General features: G+C 51.2%; 2 protein-coding genes across 3 annotated transcripts in view; one reads left to right on the forward strand and one right to left on the reverse strand.

The window, feature by feature from the left end:
• Positions 1-1,562: 1,562 nt before the first annotated feature.
• LOC116592547 (collagen alpha-2(V) chain-like) lies at positions 1,563-22,384 on the reverse strand. Its single transcript, XM_032345712.1, is given in 6 exon segments — positions 1,563-4,640; positions 4,986-5,268; positions 5,271-5,316; positions 8,776-8,908; positions 8,944-9,371; positions 22,337-22,384. Coding segments are annotated over 6 exon segments (1,035 nt in total). The 3' UTR covers positions 1,563-4,543.
• Positions 8,140-23,967, forward strand: part of TCF20 (transcription factor 20) — a 103,007-nt gene continuing 87,179 nt past the window's right edge. The window contains exon 1 of one of the 2 annotated variants that reach the window (XM_032346068.1): positions 8,140-8,457. The gene's annotated coding sequence lies outside the window, so the exon portion shown is untranslated. Of the gene's footprint in view, positions 8,458-9,019; positions 9,097-23,967 lie in introns of those variants that run through there. The other variant, XM_032346069.1, reaches the window with a different exon arrangement.

The following is a 23,967-nucleotide window of genomic DNA, read 5'->3' on the forward strand; positions in this document are numbered from 1 at the left end:
TCTGCAGGTGGGAATGCTGAGGCTCCGAGAGTTTAGGGAGCTTGGCCAGCATTGCATCGTCTTCCACTTCCCCTTTCTTTTTCACATCACACCTACTACCGAAAGGGAGCTGGGGCGGACTGTAAGGCTGGGAGTCCGTATGAGGTAGGACAGATGAAGGGAGCCCAGAGACCACTAGGGGAGAGAGGCTGGGGAGATGAGAAACCTGTGACAAGGTGCTTACCTGCCAGCTTGTCGCTGCTGGCCCACGCAGGCTATAGCGGGATGGGAAGAGTGGTCATGACGGGTGTGGGGGAGGGGCACCCCCCCCCAGGATCCCAGCCTTTGAAGGATGTATGGTAGTTCTCCCCCCCTGCCTGGGACCTCTCTGCTCACCTTGGCTGAGTCAGGGTGTGGGGTTACCTAAGGGCTCTGTGTGGGTTCAGATCCTGGCTCTGTCGCTCACTGGCTGTGTGATCGCAGGCTAATGATTTATTGCTCTGAATCTCAGTTTCTACACCTGTCAATGGGGATATTGTCAGACTTGGCCCTTAGGCTTGTGTGAGGAGGACCTGACTTAATGCAGGTTTACTCCTTCAGCACGGTGCCCACACGAGAGCTGTAGGAATGTTCTCACCAGTCATCCCCTCAAATCCGTTCGGATTCCCCTCAAACAGTGGGTTTCCTGAGCACCTGCTGTGTGCCAGCCCCAAGGCCAGGGAGCCAAGGATTCATCAGTCAGGCCCCTCCCGTGCTCTGGGCGAAGCTGCCAGCCTCAGGGCCTGGGGCTGAGCGTGTGGGTCTGACGTGTACTGGGAACAGCCTTCGAGAATTGGTGTGTTGGCTCCCACTGCTGGCGTGACAGACATCCTGATGAAATATGTCATTTTAAAACATTTTCCAAAGAAATTTCTGGAGAGTTTTCTTAACCCCATGGGGCCATAAGTAGCCTGACCATTGTCAGGTTTTGGTCTTGGCTTTGACACGCCTTGCCAGGGACCCCTCCTTTCCTGGGCCTCCCTCTCCTCATATGTGAAAGGGGGCAGGAACCATTCCCACCTGCGCGGGTGGACCCTGGGTGAGACAGCTCGTGCAAAACAGAGTGTGTGAGGTCAGGACCACTTTCTGGCTGTTGAGACTTTTGGGTTCTGTTTCTGGCTATTCACCTGGCCACGGGCAGGTGCCTGTGCCATGTCGTGCTGGATGCTGGCTGCCGTCGGAGGGGGGATGCTGGCTCTGCTCTCCAGGGCTCCCGGAGTAGTGGCCTTGCTAAAACCCTTGAATTTTGTGATTTCCAGAGAACGTGGAAGGCCCCTCAGGCAGCCTGGCCCCTTCCAGGGGAAATGCTGGTAAGTGTCTTGTCCTCTCTGTTAGTTTGTTCCACACGTTTTTGGAGCGGTTGTGTGTGCTGGGGTGAGGTGGGAGAACCGGAAGTCAGCTCTACCCTCGATAGCTCGGTCTAGGAGGAAGGCTTTGAAGACTCCAAACCTGACTCACCAGAGGTCCTGAGATTCGGGGGTGGCTGGATGCAAAGTCTGGGTTTTGAGAAGGTGCTCAGGCGCGGGGCAGCTGGCCGGGTCATTTACAAACGAATATTGACTGTTCAGAATCTTTCAATGGCTCCCCCTTTTTGCCTGGGGATAAAGTCCCCATGCCTTCTGTGGCCTGCACCGTCTGATTCCAGCTGCCTCTCCAGCTTTCTCATTTCACTTAAATTGCATTGGCCTCCTTTCCCTTCCGGAAACACGACTCGTTCCCTCCTGCCTCAAGACTTTTGCCCATGCTGTGCCCACCGCCTGGGGCTCGCGTCCAACCCCATCCTGTGACCCTTTCCTATCTTCCAGGTTTCAACTCAAATGTCTTGGACCCCCCAGTACCCAGTGTCCCATTATAGACTCTCTGTGCCCCCAGCATGCTTTCTTACTAGTGTGTACCCCAACTTCACCAAATGATCGTACGTGTTGACTCGTTTTTCTCTCTAATGGCCCCCTGACAACAGGGGCCTTTGGACTTGGGGCCTGGCATATGGTAAGGGCTCAATGGATGTCTGGAATGAATTTATGAGGAGTACTAAGGTAAGGTTTCGTGGAGGTGGTGGCACTTGAGTCTTGGAAGAAGTTGTAATTTCGGTCTCCAGGGAGGGGGGAGGGACTGCCTGCCTCGGGGAGCAGCCAAGCACATGGCAGGAACACAGCTCGCTTGGCCTGGCAAAGAGGCAGAACCGGACATGTGAGAGAAAGTTGGAGAACTGAGCTGGGGCCAGCCAGGGGCTTTGTGTGCCCGCTGAATGGGAATCGACTTGAATTCTGAAGCCACTTGGGACCCTTTGAAGACTTCCGCGCCAGGGGCAGGAGGGTCAAAGCTGGCTGTGGCTCACCGTGACGAAGTCTGCTGCAGGGATGGGGTGGGCCGGGGATGGAGGCTGCAGCCAAAAGGACCTGGTGGCAGCTGGAGAATCCATCGGCCCTGCTGCTTGCTTTTTCTGCTGGAATCACACATGTGCCTTGTCAGTTATCCTCACAAGCCATCAGGGAGAGGCAGGGCAGAGACCAGGAACCTCACCCACCGTGACCGCTTCCAGAAGACCATCACCTCGGCGGCCAGGCAGCCGTTCCCAAATCACTGGAGGGATAGATGGAGTCAGGGCAGGAAGGGGTGGGTGGTGCACTGATGTCCACTCTTCTCGGCTTCTCCAACCCAGGAGGCAGCATCTAGTTATGCATCCCCACACCTCTGTCTGGGCGCCTTCCCCCGTGGCCAAGGGATTATGACTTGGAGTTACCAGCCCATGTCAGAAGACGAGCAGAAGCATTTCTGTCCGAGCCCAGCAAACAAGATGCACCTCCTGGCCCCCATGGGGGCATAGCTCCCATGGTCAGAAGCGCCAGGATTCTCACGTCCCCGATCTACCACTTAGTGGCTGTGTGCCTTCAGGCCTCTTGTTATCACCTCCGGGCTTGGGTTTCTCCGGCCGTGAAGCAGGGGCTGCTCGGGTTGTGAAGGTTAAATGAGAGGACACACTCAGAGCCCCAAGCGCAGCGAACCCCAGAGGCTCAGGAAGTAGCGGCTGTATCTCGGCTGCGGTTTTTCTCCTCCTTTTCAATTCTTTGCAGCAAGCTTGGGTTTCGGGCTTAAAACGAAGAGCATATCAACAAAAGAGGATGGAACAAAGTCCTTTCCCAGCGCGCCTCGGCATGCGGCACTGCCCTCCCGGGGAGCCCAGCAGTGATGGGGCTAAAAGTCTCGGGCTTTCAAGCAGAAATAATCCCAATGGAACAGAACCTCCCCATTGTTACCATGTGATAAGGCGATACAGGGGCTCTGCGGTCCGACCTGCCTGTGTCGATTCCAACTCTGCCCCTTCCTGGCTGCTCTGTGCCTCAGTTTCCTTATCTGCAAAACAAGGTAATTGCATCCACACGGGAGGGCTGTTGTAAGGATTAGGCGAGTTAATGTGGGTGAAGTGCTTAGAACGTGCGTGTGTCACTGCTGTTGCTAGACCGTTTCATCTCGAACTCTTTGTAAGCGCTGGCAGGGACTCAGTGGGGCCCTGGAGCCCAAAACCTGGGTTCAGATTCCAGCTCTGCTATTTTCTAGCTGTGTGACCTCAGACAAATCTCTTAGCATCTCTGTGCGTCCATTTCCTGCTCTGTACAATGGAGATGACAGTTCCTGCCTCGTACGGTTGTTCGGAGGAGTGAATGGGGTTGCCCAGGGAAGGGGCCCGACTCCCTGGAGGCAGGCAGACCACTCAGCCCCTCCTCCCACCCCGATGGAAACACTGAGACTAGAGTCATTGGCGGACATATGTGGCTGAGAGCAGGCTGGGCCCCTAGTTTAGTGACCTGCGCTAGGCCATCATGCCAGGGCCTGAGAGTCAAGCCACTAGGGACAGGAGTGCCAAGTGTGCTGAGGGGTGATCTGCCCTGCAGTCAGGCTGCGGGGGGCTTCCAGCTGCTCAGTGTCTCCTCCAGTGTTTTCTTTCTGCTCGCCTGTGGGAAGAGTGAGCCCCCACAACAGCAGCTGCCACTTGGGCAGGCCACAGTCTTCTAGGGGCGGGGTCTGAGAGCCCATCACCTGCAAGCTGCCCAGTCTCCAGGGCTTGGACATGTCCCTAGTGGGGAAGGGCTGGTGCTGACCCCGCAGACCCTCTCCTATCTCGTGCCTGATGTGCCTGCAGACTTCATGACCCGCCAACTGTCTGCGTCCATCCATCCTTCCAGTGTTTACTGAGTGCTGGGAAGCTTGGTGGTTAAGAGTGCAGCCCGTAAAGACCCGGGTTCCAGTCCAGCATGGCCTCTTCCAAGCCGTGTGACTCGGGACAAGTTAAATTCTCGGGCCTCTCTGTAACGGCGGGGGCGATAACAGTCTCAGCCAACCTCATCAGGTTGCCGCAAACCCACAGTGCCCATTCCCAGTAAGCTTGGATCCCTCAGGGCTGTATCGGGATTTCTAACGTTATCATTTTTATGGATAGGATGCCCTGCCCTGCTCAGGATGTCTCTGCCCTGTGGATACTCACAGCCCCGTGGGAGAGATGGATACAGTCCCACACAGCCCTGTGTCACCATTGAGAGCTGAGGAGGGAGCCACAGCTTTGATCCTGGAGGGCTGGCGTGGAGGGCAGGGTTGGCCTCCTAAGCAGCAGTCCCTGTGAGACCCTGTGAAACAAATTCATGTGAAGAAGCATGTCAATGTAGCATCCTCTGCAACCTCAGCTCTCCTTCCCCTGTGTGTGTGCTGGGCACAGCCTTCCTGAGAACAGCAGGCAGCTGCGCGCACACACGAGTGTTGATATCCCTGACTCCCTCTAGAGCCTTCCCTATTCCCTTAACCTTAGAGCCTGCCCTACTGTTGCCCCAGAAGGACTTATTGTGAGCCCCTGTGCTCCCTCCGTCAGGACTCACGGCCTAGCACACAGCTAGGTGCTCTGTGTGGAAGGAAGGCATGTCCACAAAGGATCTGGCCACCCCTGCTGTTCGTGCCTGGCCTGGGACAGGCCTCACAGGAGGCTGTGGTGGGGGTTCCTCACTCTGTTAACCCGAGGCTTTTGTAAGTGGTCTCCTGGAGGACGGACAGCAGGCATTCCAGGCCTCCCTCTTGGTGTGTTAGAGTTAGCAGGAGGCAACTCCAGAGAGGAAGGGGAGCTGGGACCTGGTGAAGGATAAAGGTGAGGGCTGTGCACGTGCTCCTGAGAGCCAGAGAGGGAGAGAAAGGCCATCCGCCTGCCGCTGAAGGCACTGACACCCCGGCTCACTTCGCACAAGTCACTGATCTGCCGAGCAGGCCAGGCTCCTCAATCAATCCGTGCTGACAGATGGTAGCGGAATCAGTGACCTAGAGGCAGAAGGCTCCATTTGTAATCCCGGAGTGGCCCAGGCGCCTGGAGGAGGGCAGAGGAGTTTGTAATAAAGGGAGTGACACAGGGTTTCCAAAAGCCATCTCTGCGCCGGAGGAGGAGGGAAAGGATTAATTTTGCTTCTGGAATTGAAACCACTGATTCAGTTCAATAAGTATTTTTTCAGTAGACTAGGTTAGGAGAGGAAAAAAAAAAAAACAAAAAACAGATCTACTGTCCCTTCCTTAAAGTGGTAGGAAAAACAAGATTCTCGCAGATGAGACAAGAGAACAATGGAGGAACTCTAATGTGATCAAAGAGGACTTCCCCAGTTGAGCTCCGGCCACTGTGGAATCTTGGGCAGTAACTTGCCCTCTCCGAGCCTCCGTCTGCTCGTGTGTCCTGTTGTGGCCATCTTGTGGAACTGTAGCTGTTCTTAATATGTGCCTGGTATTGTACTGAATTCTTTATGCAGATCTCTTTAGGCTCCTGTGATACCTTATTATCCCCTTTTACTGCTCAGGAAACCAGAGCTCAGAGAGGTGATGTGATTTGTCCAGCCACACAGCCCCAGAGTAACCCAGATCTGTCTGTTGGCCATAATGCCCACATGTTCTTTTCCCAAGTGGTACTGAAAGGAAAAGTGACTCCAGGCCACCAGGGGTGAAGAGATCCAGGCTGGCCTGGCCCTGGGACTGGGGAAGTTTCCAGGTAGAGGTTGGCTGGGCAATATCCTGGCAGGGTCCAAAGGGGTTGGGAGAGAGGGGGCTATAGAATCGGTCCCAGGACCGGAGGCAGGAGCAGATGAGAGCCTGGACTCAAGTTCTCTATCTGCATTCTTTCCTTTTTGAATGAGGCTCTCTGCACAGTTTGTGACCATTCATTTCATGTTTCAGTCCCTCTTTCTGAGACCTGAGTGAACGGAGGAAGAGGGGAAAGGAAGGAAGGATGGGGCAGGAGACTAAGGAAAAGGGCTTCCTTTCATGAGTTCTCTCAAGAAATTGAGGGTGCCCCCAACCACTCTGCTTAGAAAGCTCCCCTGCATCCTTCTAAGTTTGTCCAGAAAACATGCATGTGTGCTGGGAGTCCCCCCATCCTTTCGCTCTGCAGCCCTGACCCAAGCAGAAGCCAGCACTGGTCTTTTAAAAGTCTTAGTGCCAAAGAATTTGAAAATGAAACTCACAGAACAATGGAACCGTCAGAGGGCAGGGCCTAGCAGCCTCTTCAGCTCTACCCCGGAAGAGCCCGACACCCCGTTTGGCATGCAGGAGGTGTTGGGGAATCAAGTCTCCAAGAATAGTCCTGACCCACATTGGAGCCAGCCCCCACTTTGTGAAATTGGACAGGAGCCAGGAGAAATCACTGCCTTCCTCAACCACATCCTCCTGAGTGCCAGGACCAACTGAGGCCCTGCCTCGGATTCCTTTACTCGGGAGAGGTGTTGCCTGGCCAGGACCCTCCTTGGGTGGGCTGAGGCAAGGTAAAGCATTTCTGTCTCTGGCCAGGTGAGGCTAGAGGTGAAAGGGTAGACTCAGGCCCAGGGGAGCTCTGTACCTCAAATGGACTAAAATCGGTCCCAGGTCACACCTGGTTCCTCAACTTCCACCTGCTGCCCAAAGCACTCTTCCAGTTCCAAATGACTTTCAAGTTGGGTTGCTTCAGGAAAGGAAGCCACATACTCCCCTAACATCTAGGGCAGATGGGGGCCTAATTTAGAATCAGCAATGTTAGCCAACATTGGGAGCACCTAGTTCAAACTCCCCTCATTATATACCAGTCGGAAACTGAGGCCCAGACTGGGGAGAGAATTTGGCCAGATCTCTATGTGAGCCAGAAGTAGGATCGCAAACACTCCCAACACATCCCACCCCCATGGGCCTTCTCCCTTTTGATAGCAGTGGGTCACAGGGAACAAACATCCCAGTGGTGGTTCTACAACTGAGATTTTCTTTCAAAAAAAAAAAAGCCATTCCTTTGCTCCATAAAACATACATGAGGTTTGCAAAAGAAGGTTGGGAACAGCCCGAGGCCTTGGCACCGCAAATCCTCCACCTTATCTCCAAATTAATTCTGGACCCTGGGTCCAGTCAGCCAGGCGCTGCAGCGTTTTAATGCTGCCGCGGGCCTAGGCAACTGGCTTTCGGTGAGTATCTATTTTACATGCGAGGTTGGTGGGCCTCCCAGCTCCTCGCTTTTATTGCGGAGGAAACTGAGGAAGTTATCTGTTATCTAGAGAGCCTAAGTCATTCATCCAAGGACACGCGGCTCTAAGGGGCGGAGGAGGGAAGGGAACCAGGCCCTCTGCGCCGGACGGAGGGCGCTTGGCGGTCAGGAGCTAACCCCCATGCCCGGCCCCACTCAGCAGGTTCCCCGGGGGAGGCCAGGCCCTAGCCCGCGGGTTCCCCAGGATGCCAGAGGCGCGATTCTGGCGTTGGAGGCTCCAGGGAACTCTAGAAATCCCAGGGAGAGATTCCGGGCCACCAACTCCCCAGAAAGTTGGCTCGCGGCCACTCCCAGGACGGCCCGGAGCCGCCGGCCAAGATGGCACTGTGCGGGCGTCCAGCCGCACGCGCGGCGCGGGGCAGCTGCCTAGGGGAGTCCCGCGCGACCCCTGCCGCGGGGCGGGAAGGTCTCCGCCGCCCCGGGCCCCGCCGCGCGCAGGCCTCCGCGCCGCCGCACGCGGGTGGGCACGCGCGCCCCCGCCGGCCCCGCCCCCTGCCGCCCCGCCCCCGCCGCGCGCACCGCCCCGCCGCGCGCCCTCCCGCCCGCCCGCGCGCCGCGGCCCGGAGCCTCCCCATTGGCCGCGCGCCGTCACCTGACGCTCTGTTATTTCCTGTGTGTTGGGAGAATGGAGAGAAAAAACCCGGAGCCGAGCCGCTTTCGGCCCCTGCGAGGCGGCCGCGGCCTCCGCCGGGGGAGCCCGCCCTGAGGCGCGCCTGACCGGGGAGCGAGCGCGCGGGCCGGAGCGAGGCTCGAGGGGCCACGGCCCCGGCCCGCCCCGCCGCCGGCCGGGGCGCCCGAGCTGGAGGCGGCGGAGGCTCCCCCACCCCCACCTCGCGCCGCGCCGCCCGCCGCCGCCGCCGCTCCCTCCCCTCCCGCCCCCGGCCGAGGCCGAGGGACCGGGCGGGGGGCCCCTGCAGGTAACCGCCGCCCGGGCCTGAGGGGGAGGGGCAGGGGTCAGAGCTGAGCGGCTGGGGCCGGGCCGGGGTGTTCGGCCTCGGGGGCCGGGGGCAGAGGTCCTAGCCCGGCCGACCTGAAGTGCTGAGCCCCCTGGACTCCAGGGCACGGGGTGCTGAGGGGAAGGTCCCTGCCTGGCCCGACCCGGGAGTGCTGAGAGGAGCGGCCTGGCCTGGGGGTGCGGAGGGGAAGGGGCTCGGCCTGGCGTTAGGGCGCTGAGGGGTCTGAGGGGTCTGGCCTGGGAGTCCGGTAGGGCTTTGGCACCAGTCCTAGCCTTAGGGTGTCGGGGGAAGGTACCTGCTTGTCGCGGCCTCGGGTGCAAAGGCGGCGGGTGTGAGCGGGCGGCGCCCAGGGGTCCGCGGGGTCAGCGCCGCCCACCCCGGGACCCCTGGCAGCCCCCGGCGTCCCGCGGCGCTCGCCTCTTGGTGGCGGCTGGGGGCGAGGCCGGCGGGCGAAGGCTGGGCTTGCGGCGGGAGCGGCGCTGGCCGCCCGGAGTCGGAGCGCGCCCTGCCGCGGGAGGGACGGGGGCCCGTTTATTGCCATGTGAACACCTGAAGCCATGTGGACGCGGCAGCTTCTCGCCTGTTGGGGGCGGAGGACAGGTACCGACTGGCGGGGCGCAAGGTCCTGGCGCGGGGGGGCGGGGAGCGGAGCGCGGGGCACAGTTCCTGCGTGGGGTTTTCTCCTCCTCCCCCGCCGCGGTGAGCGGGGCGGGTGTTGGATCCGGTGGTCCCGGGTGCGAGCGAGCGAGCGCGCGTTTAGGGGCCTGGGGTTGAAGCCCCTCGTCTCCTTCGGGGCGGGGGGAGTGGTTGAAGGAGAGCGGCCCCTCTGGGCCAGCTCGCTCAGAAGCGGCTGGAGGTGGAATGCCTCCCGTGCGCTGCGATGGGAGTGGAATTCGGTGTGTTTTGGGGCGGGGGGAGCGCGGAGCGGTCTCCTTCCTGGGCCTATGGGTGGGGATTATTGTCTGTTTTTGTGGTTGTGGATGCTAGAGCTGTCTGCTGGTCTGTAGGCATCCCTTTCGTTTGCCCTTAGGGGACAGATAAAAATTAGGACTTTTTCCTCCTTTTCTCTTTGCTCCCCCCACCCCCCGCCCCGAGATTAGATGACTCTGGTAACTGCTGTAAAATGGATGGAATTTTCAAGCTATTATCTAACAGGCAGATCTCTGAATGATAATTGGACCCTTATGTTAACAGCTTCAGTGAAGACTTTTATGAAACATCTTACATGGGGTGGCAGCGGTAGATCTTAACGTGGGCAGAGTGGGAAACTGCTGTGAAGTCCAACCTGGGAAACCAGGCATCTACTTCCAGGTTTGCCCCCAAATAAACTGTAACCCCGGCCAAGTTACCTACCCTCTCAAGCCTCCCAGGTTCCTTCTCTGTTAAATGAGGACTCCCTTCTAGGTCAAACACTGCAGGGCTTGTGGGTAGGTTTTCTCGTTTGTTTTGGTTTTTTAATGTTTGTTTGTTTGTTTTTGGTCTACTACCTTGTGCTTTTGTACAGAGGCAGCCTTCTTGAGAAATGCAGGATGTTTCTCTGCTGGCTTTTAAGATCCTGTCCCACTTTTTAGTATCCAGCCTTTTCCTTCTTCAGCAGAGCATTGAACTTGGTTAGCATAGTTTTTCCTCAAATCCCAGATACTGTTCTGTGCTTCTCAGAAAGTGTACCTTATTACAGTCTGTGTTGAGTATGTCTTATGTTTTTTTGTCTTTGTACAAAAAAGTTACCAGGAGAAAGATTTCAGAGAACATTTGACTGTTTGGAAGTGTGGATAGTGTAAATGTATTGGGGTTTGTGTATATTGGTTGGCCGCAAAGAGTTACAAGGTCTTTTTATGCAGGGAATTGTGGAGGGACCTTATTTAAAATTTGTTGAAGCCATATTTGGCATTTGGCTAATTTTTGAAATGTCCAACTTCAGTATTCTCAAGAGTAGGGATAAAGTGGAATTCCGTAGTATCTCCTGTGAAATGGTATGCTGGTGGAATTAACTGTCACCTCAGGGTGCACTAATTGTTTGCATCCCCAATTTATTCCATAATGGTGGCCGATGCTTCCTCTCAGATGCTGCAGAACCCCAATTAGTTTCACTGATTTTATGGTGTGTGAGAGCCTTAGGCCATGCTATTGACTGGTTAGCCCTTCTAGACCAGTCTCAGCTCTGGTCTTGTCTGTCTTAAATTTCTGGTACTGTTGATGCTTGGAGGGCATGTGCCTAATGTGGTGTAATGTGTCTTCTCCCACTTTTTAAATTCAGTCTGTACAGTTTCAGAAAGGGTCTCCGCAAGGGGATGTGTGCTCATAGTGTTGACTATGGAGATGGATTGGTGTAATTTTTCTCATACGTTAACATCGGGCCTGTCACATAGGCAGACACTTTAATATGACTGCACAGAGTAATAAGTGGAAGTTTCTCAAAATAAGTGATTTATTCTGTATGGGTATTCGAATTATGACCTAGTGTTTGGGGTGGGATTTTAAAAATCCTGGTTACTTAAGTCGTAAGTCGTTCTCACACTCACATATGTTTGTATTCGTGTTATAACGAGGAAAAGATTATTATAAAACTTAGAGGTGGGGCACCTGGGTGGTTCAGTGGGTTAAGCCGCTCCCTTTGGCTCAGGTCATGATCTCAGGGTCCTGGGATTGAGTCCCGCATCGGGCTCTCTGCTCAGCGGGGAGCCTGCTTCCCTCTCTCTCTCTCTGCCTGCCTCTCTGCCTTCTTGTGATTTTTCTCTGTCAAATAAATAAATAAAATCTTAAAAAACAAAACTTAGAGGTGATTCGTGTGTGCATGTGAGAGAAGGTTGCTAAGGTAGTAAGATGTTAGGAGACATGGGTTTTAGGTTCTGCAATCTCTTAGTGGTATACTTTTTTCTTTAATTTCATAAAATGGAATGGAATGTAGTTTAAATCACATCCATTTAGACCAAGAAATTAAAGTTGGATGTCTGGTGAGTCCAGCTTTTTCTTCCTATGGATAGGGAAGAATGCTAATATTTGTGCCGGCTTTTTTATGGTGGTTTTTTAAATCCGTTATGCTAGGTTCTGTCCCAGTTGTTTAATTTGTCTTACAGAATCTACCCAGCAGACCTGAGAGGTGTAAGTGATCTCTCCTTTTCCTGAGAGGTCAAAGAGCTAGTGAGGGTCAGAGATTGGCTGCGACCATCCTTACCGTGGCTGCAAAGCCTGACTAGATCGGTTATAGCTCACTGCCTGCATACGGCACAGATCATCTGGTGGTAGGTTGGCCTTGGAGTCTGTACTTCCTGCTGTGCCCTATTTTTTTTTTTTTTCTTAAGTTATAGTGAAATGGAAATCTGGACTTGGGCAAAATATTGGAAAGCATGGTTTTTGCAGCTATGCCACCCAACCAGACTCTGGTTTAGTGACCTCTGGGATGTCTATACACTTTCACTTTCCTTATAACTAGCCAGTTTTGCTAGTGTACCTGAGATGTAATCTAAAAAATTTCTCCTTCGTTCCCAATTCTGCCATTCTGTCTTTGAGCCAGAAACTTACTGTATCAGCTCAGAGAATGGTATCATATAAGGGGCTGTCTCTCTTCCGGTCTGTGCTGCCACACAGGTTTGCACTGCACGGTCTGTGTTTGACCAGATGGGACTGAAAAGATACATTTCCAGAAGACAGTCCCTTGTGTGGCTTAAGTTCTCTTCCTTGAGGTTGCTTGTGTTTAAGGCACCTTAGTGCTCATTAGATCTGTCTGGGGTTTCTGACTCTGCTACCTTCATTTTCTTTTTGTGGAGATAAAAGTAACAAAATGAAGCAAAACCGTAAAACCCTGTTTATGTTGGAGTATAACTGTACATCAAAGTTACACATTTGAAATATAATGAAGTCTTGGCTTTCATGGGGCGTAATTTGGGCACATTGCACTTAGACTGGATGGCTTTTTTATTATTAGTTAGGGTGCTTAAAAGTCCTCTTAATACCTATGATGTGTGCATTGTGGGTGAAAAGGTTCTCATGGTGACAAACACAATCAGTACTTTTCGCGTTAGAGCTGTGTTTGCTTTGTAGGAAATGCGCGCAGCCCAGCAGGAAGATGAACTAGAAAGTGACTTATTGGTGTATCTGTGGCTTGTTATCTGATGCTTCATTGTGGGGAAGTTAAGAAAGAGAAAACATTAGCTGTAGGGGGAAATATCCTTATTGTAGTGTGCACATGGAAGCTGTTCTGTAGGGAAGGGTGGAAGTTCATTGGAACACTTGAATGCCACAGCGCCTGATGGGAAGGTGGTTTCCATGTTTGCACATCACATCCCTGAATGTGGACACAGGCCCTCTGTGTGTGTTCTAGTTTTCATTAACAGGTGTTTATGGACGGTTTTCTAAGCATGGACGATGCAGTGGTGGGCAAGGGGGAAAAGGAACCTGCCCTGGAGATGGGCTGTAAACAGTAAGTAAATAAGAATATCCGGTAGTGATAACTATGAGATGAGAATATGGTAGTGACTTGGGAGAGTAGATGTTCCGTCTTCTGAAGCCTTTGCTGCCAGCAGGGCAGTCAGACTTGGTCTGTAGGATGGATAAAAATGGCATTAAACAAAGTAAGTAATTTGCTTTAGCCCTGAGTATCTTGGGAAGTTAATCCAAAGAATAGAAGTGGGTTGGTTGAAGCCTTTCCTCTGTTTATATCTTCATGCTTTGTGATTGGGGACCTGGCTCAAAGGAGCTGAGAGGGGAAGAGAGAAAAAAACGATTACCCCCTTGTAAAGGGTAGTTCTGATTAAAAAAAAAAAAAAAAAGTAGAGATGTGTTACAATATTGGTGAGTGCTGGGCATTATTAGAAACACTCTTCAGTTGTGTTTGTGTGTCTTTGTTGTAATCATCGACTTGGTTAAAGCTTCAGGTGAAACCAACAAATATGAGTAACATCTGTGTGCAGGGCGCTCTGCTAGGCATTTCGTCACGCAGAGGATCCCGAGCGACTGAGTGGAACTGTGGGGGCTGTTGCGGGAAGCACGGATAGCGTGGAGTCGGGGGGCTCTGGCAGGGAGAGGAACAGTGCAGGTCAGACGGGTAGTTTAATCATAGCCTGGAGGGTGCATCCTCCCAGCCCTTTCCAGCCATCCTGCTGGGTCCCGCATACCTTTACTCACCGTGTCGTGCTGTCTGGTTCTAGAGTTCTGTAGAGAGCTGAAAGAAATCTTAGAAATCAGCTAGTGTAGCTAGCCCTTTGGCTTTACAACTCAGGAGAGATGCTGAGGAAAGTGGTGACTTCCAGATTCATGCAGTTTTACGCTGACGGAGTCAAGGCCAGGACTCTGCTCTTAGCCAGTGAGGCTGGTTTTCTTTCCACCATAGCCCATGCTGTCACCAGAAGACTGACAATTAATAGTTGCTCCTGAGTGGAAAACGAAAGGAAGTCTCTGAGTACTAATGTACCCACTCAGTTTGAAAAAGCCCATGTATTTCCAGTCTGAAGAAGTCAGGGCATGGGCATCTGGGTGGCTCAGTTGGTTAAGTGTCTGACTCATGATTTCAGCTCAGGTCATGATCTCAGGGTTGTGAGATCGAGCCCTGTGTCCGGCTCCACGCTGGGTGTGGGGCCTGCTTGAGATTCCCCACCTCTCGCACCTCACATTCTCTCTCCATGCTCTTGCAAAAAAAAAAAAAAGTAGTAGTAGTCAGAAGTCAGAGCAGAGGCAGCACGTTAATCTGAAAATCAGAGTATGGAAAAGAATATTATACCATTGTTATTTTTCACATGGAACTGTAGTGTTGTTTTCTCAGGCCCCACGGAGACCTGATCCCGTCCTGATCATGTCCTGGTCTGGAACACAGGCCGCATTCGGCATTAGTTGTGAAGTTAGAGTAAAGCCCTTTAGGTACAGGGGGAAATTTCTGAAATGGGGCTGAGTTCTAAAATTCAAGAGTTAAGCCATAAGAGTTCCATGTTTTCACCTCTAGACCTTGGTTTCGTGGAAGGTTTCTCTTCTGCCTTCTGAAGCAGCCTAAGTATGAAACGTCACTTGGGGAGTCTGAAGACAGTTCACTGTGGCGAGAGCAAGGAGTCCTGGCAAGCAGAGCTGTGTCCCGGGGCATTTCCCTGGCTTAGAGCTCTGGTGGGCCACTGACCTGGGGACAGCTTTTGTATCCCTTTGGCAGGACTGTGAGAGGGCGGTCCTGCTGTGAAGAGGCCACATGACGGGCACTTCATGGAGGCAGCAGAGCATATGTGAAGGAGGATGTCTAGCCACAGTCTGGCTCCGTCACTTTGGCAGTGACATTTTGCCTGAGCCACAGTTTCCTCATCTGTAAAATGGAAGTGCACTTTCCCTGGGGCCTTGGGAAGAGGAACTAACACAGGAAAAGTGTATAGTGGAGTACATTACCTCTAGGGGACACTCAGTAAATGGTACTTGTCCAGGACACTAGCATTCAACACTTTGTGCCCTGTACCAAGACCCTGGCCTAGAGCGGGGTGGGTTCCTGCCGAGTGTGTCAGTTTTAGAGTACACTCGGGGTCTCACATACCTGCCCAGTAGAGAAGAGCACGTGAACAGGGTGTCAGAAGTGCCCTGATGAGGAGTACAAGGTGCTCTACCACGATGTGGAACCTTAACTGGAAAGGTCACATGGGGAACCCACGTGGCCCAGTCAGTTCAGCGTCTGACTCTTGATTTCAGCTCAGGTCATGATCTCACGGTGGTGAGATGGAGCCCCGTGTTGGGCTCCACACTTGGCGGGGAGTCTGCTTGAGAGTCTCTCTCTCCCCCTCTGCCCCTCGCCCGACTCTTGCTCAGTCACCCTCTCTCTCTAATAATAAATTTTAAAAATCTTAAGGAAAAGAAAAAGGCAGGTCACAAGCGGCTTCTCAGAGGCGGATCATTTACTTCCTCTTCGACCCGCTTGTCCCTCAGCTCTCCCTTCCCACCTCTGCAGCTCACTCCACTCCTGCTGGACCGTAGGTGTTGCCTGGACCCTCGTATTGTCATGTACTCTCTCCCCGGTGCGCTCGGATACCCCCAGGCTTTCGTGACTCTCTGTGAGCTGACGAGCCCCACGCTGGTAACTTCAGCCGATCTGTCCGGCTCCCCCGGCTGCTGCGTGACACCACCGCGTGCGTCCGTCACCGGTCGCTTGAGCTTCGTGAGTCCAAAACTAAATAGAAACTCCTTGAAAGTTCTTTCTCCTTCACCTGTCCCTTCTCCGTGAGTGCCTTTCCTAGCCAGGAAGCTCCCAGATTAGCCTCCTCCCTCTCTGTCCCCTTCCTCTACATGTCGTCCATCACCAGGTCATTGTCGGCGCCGTTTCTGTGCTGAGACTGGAGTCTGTCCGTTCTCCTGCCACGGCCCTCTGAGCCACCATCGTCTCCTCCCTGGCACACGGTGATGGCCTCTCAGCATGGCCTCGCCATTTCTCCTCCTGTCTGCCTCTCCTCTACTTTGCCGGGAGTGGCCACGAGTTACCTGTCTCTCCTCCACTTCAAATTTTTGTACGGTTTCTCACAATGCTTGGAAGACAATAGTTTCTCAGGCCCTCAGGACCCTGGGCCCTGCCCGCCTCTCTGACGGCCCCTCCTGCTGCCTTTGCTTACCGTCCTCCAGCCACATTCCTTCTCAAAAGTCTCCTGAAGGCACCCAGCTCATTCCCACCTCAGGGACTCGCTCCTATGCTACTTCCTCAGCCTCCAGCACTCTGGCCAGCCCAGCCTTTTTCTTATCCTTCAGGATATTTGTTGAATGAATGAGTAGCATGAGACAGGCAGCGAAGGGGATGCTGGGGTAAGGAGGGAAAGTGTCCGTAGAGTCCATCTACGAAGATGCAAATGATATAAAGTGTAAAATGATGCCACCACTTTGGAAAACTGTAGGTTTCTTCAAGAGCTGAATGAATGGGGTGCCTGGGTGGTGCAGTTGGTTAGGGGTCTGACTCTTGGTTTCGGCTTAGGTCATGATCTCAGGGTCATGGGATCGAGCCCTCTGTCAGGCTCCACACTGAGCGTGGAGTCTGCTTGGATTCTGTCTCGCCCTCCCACCCTCCCACCCTCCCTCTCTCCCTCTCTCCCTCTCTCTCAAACAAATAAATCTTTAAAAAAAAAAGGAAGCTGAATGTATGTCTACCCTGTGACCCAGCAGTTCTGTTTCTAGGTATCTGTCCAAGAGGAATGAAAATACACGTTCACAGATAAGCCTATACAAGAATGTTTGTAGCAGCTTCATTCATGGTAGCCAGAAACTCTAAATAGTACAGATGTCCATCAGTGAGAGAATGGATAAACAGATGCATTCATGCAGCGGAAGACCGCTCAGCAATACAAAGGAGCGAACTACTGATACACGTAGTAAGATTGACTCTCCCAGGTATTAATGCCGGATGAAAAACCAGACACAAGGAAGTACATAATGGATGATCCCACTTACAAGAGCTGGAGTAGGCAAAAGTGGTCTGTGATACCAGAAATCGAATCAGTAGTTGCTTCTGGGGTGGAGGGGGATTGACAGGGCGGAGACACGAGAGAACTTGCTCCATCCTGATAGCAGGCATCACATCTGATTGAATCATAGACTATATGTAATGTTACTGTCTGTACCTACAAATAACCTAGGAATTGTCCTAGATTGCTCTCTTTCCCCCCTCACTTCCAACTTTTAATCTCCCAGCAAGTTCACTTGATGTCCATAACCTATCCTGAATTTGTTTCTTCCGTCTCAGGCACCGCTCCCTCTTATCCGGACTGGACTGTCGCCTCCTGAGTGGTGTTCCAACCCCCTGTTTTTGGTCTCCTCCCAAACCATTTCTTGCACTTACCGGCTAAAGTGACCTTTAAAAATTCAGATTGGGTGATGTCAGTTGTCTTCCCACAGTCCTTGAGTAGCTTTCCATTGCTTTCATGGTGGCCAGCTAGAGCCCACCTGCCCCGTCTTCCTCTGAGCTCATCTGCCCCGGCCTCCTCATTCCGCACACTTTTCAGCCTTGTTGACTCTCCCTCTGTTCTTTGAATATCTGAAGTTGATTTCTGCCTTAGGACCTTTACACTTGGCTCCTCCCGCTCCCAGGAGCACTCCACTTCCCGGATCTGTGTGAGACTTGTTTGTGGTTCAGGTTCAGTTTTAAATGTTTGGTTTTCTGGGAGGTTCTCTCTGACCCTCTGTCTAAAGTAATGCCCCATCACATCACCCAGCTTTATTTTATTCATAACTTTGATCAAATCTGAAATTATCTTGGCCTTTTGTTTGTTTGCCTGTCGCCTCCCTCTCAGATTTCTTGTTTTTTTTTTTTAAGATTTTATTTATTTGACTGAGAGGGAGAGAGGAAACACAAGCAGGGGGAGTGAGAGAGAGAGAGAAGCAGGCCTCCCGATGAGCAGGGAGCCTGATGCGGGGGCTCGATCCCAGGACCTGAGATCATAACCTGAGCTGAAGGCAGACAGTTAATGACTGAGCTTCCCAGGCGCCCCTCCTCCCTCTCAGATTGAGCTTGACTTGTTCATTGCTGTATTCCTGGTGTCTGCAGTAGTGTTTGGCCCGTACGGGACAAAAGGATTGACTGAGTGAAGGCGTCGGGCATGGTGGCGACCTGAGGAGCCAAGGAGAGTAAGGACCTCGGGCGTGGGAACTAGGTCATGGTGGTGCCATTCATTGAACTAGAAAGTGGTGGAGAAAAAGTGATTGGGCTGGGGTATAAAGTGATGAATTTCATTTTGGACTTAAGTTTGGGGAAGGCATCAAGGGTTTGAGGCACAGATGTGACATTTAGGAGAAGGAACTGGGCTGTAGACTCAGACTCGGAGGTGAGCACATGTGGTCCGGCCTAGAAATAGATGAGGTTTTTCTTGGGATTGGACAAGGATGTGCCTATGGAGAGGGAGAGAAGCAGTTGCTTTTTCCCTGCCTGAGTGCTGAGCATCTCTTCCACCAGCAGTGACGGCTTCAGAGTTCAGCCCTTACTTGGGAGGTTTTGTAGTTTTAAACCCTCCCCCCCGTTATTGTTGCTGATAATGACAGTGACTTGGAGGGGAGGACAAGACGAGGAACACGCACATTTGAGGGAGGAGGGCCGTGTTTCAGGAGCAGGGGGTGCAGCCCGGCAGGTTTGGAGGAAAACAATGCATGGCACGAGGACAGAAGGTGTTCCAAGTCAGAGGCCGTGGCCAAGTGTCCAAGTGTCCATTGGGAGGGGAGGGGAGGAGAGGGGATGGGGTAGGTGAAGCCGACTTGCGTATGTTCACGAGAAAGTGAGGTGGAGACAGTGAGTTTGGGATCAAGTCTGCCCGAAGTTTGGCTGTTAAAGGAGAGTAAAAAATAGCTGCAGGGAAAATCTGGGGCCAAGAGAAGACTATTTTTTTTCTTTATTTTTATTTTTTTATTTTTTAAAAGATTTTATTTATCTACTTGACAGACGAAGATCACAAGTAGGCAGAGAGGCAGGCAGAGAGAGAGGAGGAAGCAGGCTCCCCGCAGAGCAGAGAGCCCGATGTGGGGCTTGATCCCAGAACCCTGGGATCATGACCTGAGCCGAAGGCAGAGACTTTAACCCACTGAGCCACCCAGGTGCCCTCTTTATTTATTTTTTTATTTTATGTATTTACAAGAGAGATCACAGAAGGAGAGGGAGAAGCAGACTCATTGTTGTGCAGGGAACCCGACACAGGGCTGGATCCCAGGACCCTGAGATCATGACCTGAGCCAAAGGGAGATGCTTAACCGACTGAGCCACCTAGGCGCCCCAAGAAGATATTTTTTAAAAATGTGTGAGAACCTTCAACATGTGTAAAGGGAAGTGGGAAGGAGCAGTACAGGACCGTGTTGAAGTTGCAGGAGAGCGTGCTGGGCGGGGAGGCCTTCCGCAAGACCGCAAGACCGCAGGGCCTGCTGTGATCAGGGGCGTTGGTTGGTTCAAGACCGCAGGGCCTGCTGTGATCAGGGGCGTTGGTTGGTTCAGACGGTTGAGAATACTCTGGGAGGAAAGAGGTGTGTGGGTGAGAAGCATAGGCCTGAGGGCTGGCAGGGAAGCAGTACTTTTCTGTGTGTTCTGTGAAGATCCTGCTGAGGGACAAGAGTGAGGTGGGGTGTTGGAGGCTTGAAGAACGCAAGAAAGATTCGAGGAAACTGCTGTGGCAAGCAGGTAGAGCTGCTAAGGAAACAGGAATTAGGGGGAGGGCGGGTAGAAAGTGGTTAGGATGAGCTTTCCATCTCTGGGTTTTTTTGAGAAACTGATCAGTCCTTTACAGTGCTTTGTCTGGTGCTTAGATTCCAGTGATTTGGACTTTTTGGCTTTTCCTGCCTTGTGTCTGGCGATTCCACTCCTTCTCCAGATGCCTCTGCTGTTCCCATTGATTAGACCAGTAACTTCTTTTTTTATTCTTTCCACAGACAGAGATCACAAGTAGACAGAGAGGCAGGCAGAGAGAGAGGAGGAAGCAGGCTCCCCACTGAGCAGAGAGCCCGATGCGGGGCTCGATCCCAGGACCCTGGGATCATGACCTGAGCCGAAGGCAGAGGCTTTAACCCACCGAGCCATCCAGGCACACCCTTTCATCTCTTTCTTAGCTTTTGGGTATATGTGTAAAATTTTTGCTGGAAAAACTGCAAAATGTTTTCGAACACCACTGTACTAGGTGGTAAGATCTTGCAGTCAAGGCTGTGTTTTGTTTTATTTTATGGCCCCGGCATCTGGCATTTTGCCTGTCAGTGCGCTGCGAGTAAATGCCGGCTTTGCCTGTGAGGCTGTGCTCTGGAATGCCCATCTTCCTCCTCTGTCTTTACCCATATGTTACAGTTACGTATGTCGTACATTGCGGTTGATAGAACATGTGTCTTTCTCACCACAGAATTGTGTATTTTTAGGTGGCCTCCATGTCTTGTTAATCTTAATTCTTGATCTCTTTCACATGGTAGGTATTAAAAGTAATGTCAGATTTGGGGACGCTTGGGTGGCTCAGTCAGTTAAGCGTTGACTCTTGATTTCCACTCAGGTCGTGAAATGGAGCCCCTGTGTCAGGGCTCTGCGGCTCCAGATTTCTCTCCCTTACCGTCAGCACCTCCCCGCCAGATGCACGCATCTACATGGGCTCTCTTTCTCAAATAAGTAAATAAGTCTTTAAAAAAGGAATAATGTTAAATTTGGATTCGTTGTAAAAAAACAAAAAAACCCCAAAACGTGCAGAGTGTTCTTAAGAATTACGAAAATGGTTTAAGAATGGGGAAAAATTTCAAAGAAAATATCAACCAAAGAACTGCGTTAATTTAACCTGATGAAGTATTCTACACAGTAGTTACCAAGGCTCTTAGCATGTGTTGGAGAGTGCCGGTCAGCGCTTTCTCAGCGCTGAGAAGGAAACAGCAGCAGACGAGTGGGGTGTTGGTGGCTTAGGGGAACAAACCCAGTAACCGCCTGCTGCGTGAGGACGGCCAGCAGTTTCTCCCGGGGAGTTGTAGACCTTGGAACAGACTCACTTGTGTTCGTTCAGTAATCCCTACTCGATGGCAGAGGCCTAAAGAATCTGCTGTCAGGATTCCCGCCAAACAACTCCGACAAGCACAGTGCGCCTTGGCCGTGTCGGTGAACCTGCCACATGGAAGGGTCTTGCAGCCTGCGGCATTTATTCAGTGTTAGTTTTTTTTTTTTTTTATAAAAAATGCAAATATTTTTACATTGGCTAGCCATGGGCTATCTCTAAAGATAAGGGGCACAAGGTTAAAGGAGGCCTATAGGAATGAAATATCAGAAACAATGAAAATTCCCATTTCACTTCAGCCGAGGTTGCTAACTTCGATGCCGTGTTAGGAACCAGAAATGCAGAATAAGTAAGACCCCTTCCCTTTCCCTGGAGTGCGATGTTGTAGAAGAGTCGGACAGGGAAGATTCACGTTTATAAACTCTCTGTGGGATCTGTAAGGCTAAAATAGTGGTAGCCTGAGTTCCAGGAGAGAATTGGGGGGGGGGCGGGGGCTTTCCTTCTGCTTAAGTGTGGGAGGAGTATTGGAGAGCACCATAGAGGGAGGGACAGACGTGCGAGCACCTCCTGGGAGCATGGCTGGGAGAGAAGCTAAGCGGCGGAGTGGGGGGGGGGGGCACTCCAGGGGAAGGTCCTTCAAGAACCAAGGCCTGCAACTACGTGGCATATTAAAGGGAAAAGCTCAGGCTACTCAGGGGGCCTGGAAATGACAGGGAAGGGATGTCAGAAGGGGCTGTGGGTGAAGAGTGAGCCTTGGAACTGGAACAAGATTTTGGGAAGAGAGGTGTGATATTGAGACTAGTTGCAGGGGAGGGGTAGGGGGAGTGGGGGGGAGGGCTGGTGAACCGATCATCTGTGCCTCTTCCTCATCAAGACTCCAGTCTGCACGAGAAAGATCTGCAAAATTTAGCAGCTGGTTGAAATAAATTGATTTATAGGAAATTTTGGCATCAACCCACTTGATTGTAAAACAGGCGAGGATCTTTTATTTATAAAAAACTGGAATAAATAGTACTAAATAATAAGTAATAAAATTATATAAATAATAATTCTAAGTGCCAGATATTGTTCCAAACACTTAAAGATAGTAACTTTCTTAATTCTTAAAAAATCCTATGAGGTAGTACTATTATCTCCATTTTTATTTTATTTATTTATTTTTAAAGATTTTTTTTATTCATTTGAGAGGGGTGGAGGGGGAGAGAGAGAGGAGAAGGCATGAGCAGAGAGGAGAGGCAGAGGGAAAAGCAGACTCTGCTGAGCTGAGAGCCCACTGTGGGGCTCGATCCCAGGACCTAGAGATCACAACCTGAACTGAAGGCAGATGCTTAACCCTCTGAGCCCCCCAGGCACCCCTATTTCCTCCATTTGTTTAGATGAAGACACTGTAACAGGGAGGTTGAGCAACTTACCAAGGTCTTATCTAAAAAGCAGCAGAGCCAGGATTTGGTATCAGGCATCCCGACTGCAGACCCTGTGCCCTTAATCTGTACACAGTGCAGTTCTGGGTTTAATTTAAATGAACTGGGTGATAACTCTTGCAGAATAAGTCTGTGACCCCTCTGAAGGGAAGGAGTTTGGGTTTGGATTGTAGGAGCAGAGTGGAGCCCAGGAATTGCCTGGACCTGCTTGTTAGAACACCATTTGTGTAAGGGCAGGGACTTTCTGTTCCTCATCATCTCCCCAGTGCCTAGAAGAGTGCGTGGCACATAGTTAGTGCTCAGCAAATAGTTTTTGTGTGTTTAATAAATGAATTTTGCTGCCAGTTCTCAAGAGAACATGCCATGGAAGCCTCAGTTCCTTTTTTCCCTTCGACTCTGTTCATGATCCCTTTCTGAATTAATGAGTCCTGTGAGTTTCTCTCTTGCTTGTTCTCATTGAACTTACCTTGCTGGGCTTTCAAAGGATGCCAGCTCAGTCTGCTGATTTAGTGATTTAAAAAAAAAAAAAAAAACAAAACCAGCAACTTATTTTCAGAATCAAAATATTAGGTTTTAAGATTTCAACAGTCTTTTAATGTAAATATGATTTCTTTTGTTGGTGCTTTTTTGGCTTTTCGTATGCCTGTGTTGAAGACGTAAAAGCTTAAAAATGTTACTAAGGAGAATTGGATGTATTGTACACGTGAAACTAATATGACACTGTGTTAACTAACTGGAATTAAAATAAAAACTTCTAGGGGCCCCTGGGTTTCTCAGTCCGTGGAGCATCTGCCTTTGGCTCAGGTCTTGATCCTAGGGTCCTGGGATTAAGCCCCCTCATGGGGCTCCCTGCTCAGCAGAAAACAGAGCCTGCTTTTCCCTCTCCCTCTCCTCCCACTCATGTTCCCCCCGTCTTTCTCTCTCTGTCGAATGAATAAAATCTTTTAAAAAAATAAAATAACTTAAAAACCAACCAAAAAAAAAACCCCACTTATCTAGAAAGAGGGAGAATTGGAAGTGACTTCCAACGATTGTAGCTGAGATTACATATTTATGGAATCCTTCTCAACAGACCAAGCATCATCTCTACTTACCCTTTTTTGCCAATATTCTTAATATTTGATACCAGTCCACATGCATCTGCTGCAGAAGCTTCGTCAGTGAGTGAGTGGTTAGGAAATCTCTTCCAGGCGCCCAGTGGTGGCACAGCTCGAGAGCTGTCTCCGCTAATGGAAAGCCACAGCATCAGCCCTGTAGAAGGCATATATCTGATTTCATTAGCAAATTACTAGGTCATATAGGCTCCTAAGGAGGAGCAGACTAATGTTTTCTCTCTGTTTTAGTTCATTCTAAATTAAATCATTTGAGAATAGGAGAATAGGAAATTTTTTCTCCGTTCGTCTATAAATTCTCAGACTTAGGTCCGTAAGCCAATATATTCTTTCTTTTGCTGACCTGATTCAGCTTAACATTCTATGAAAATATATACCTCATAACATTTTATTTTCTTTTAAGAATAAGGTTTGAGTCTTACCAATTAGAAATTTGAAAAAATCCTACCACTCTTAGAGATGACATGGTCGTACGAAAATAGTTTTTTGTGTTTTGTTTTTTTTTTTTTT

This window comes from Mustela erminea, chromosome 6, assembly GCF_009829155.1.
Source record: "Mustela erminea isolate mMusErm1 chromosome 6, mMusErm1.Pri, whole genome shotgun sequence".
Taxonomy (NCBI): domain Eukaryota; kingdom Metazoa; phylum Chordata; class Mammalia; order Carnivora; family Mustelidae; genus Mustela; species Mustela erminea.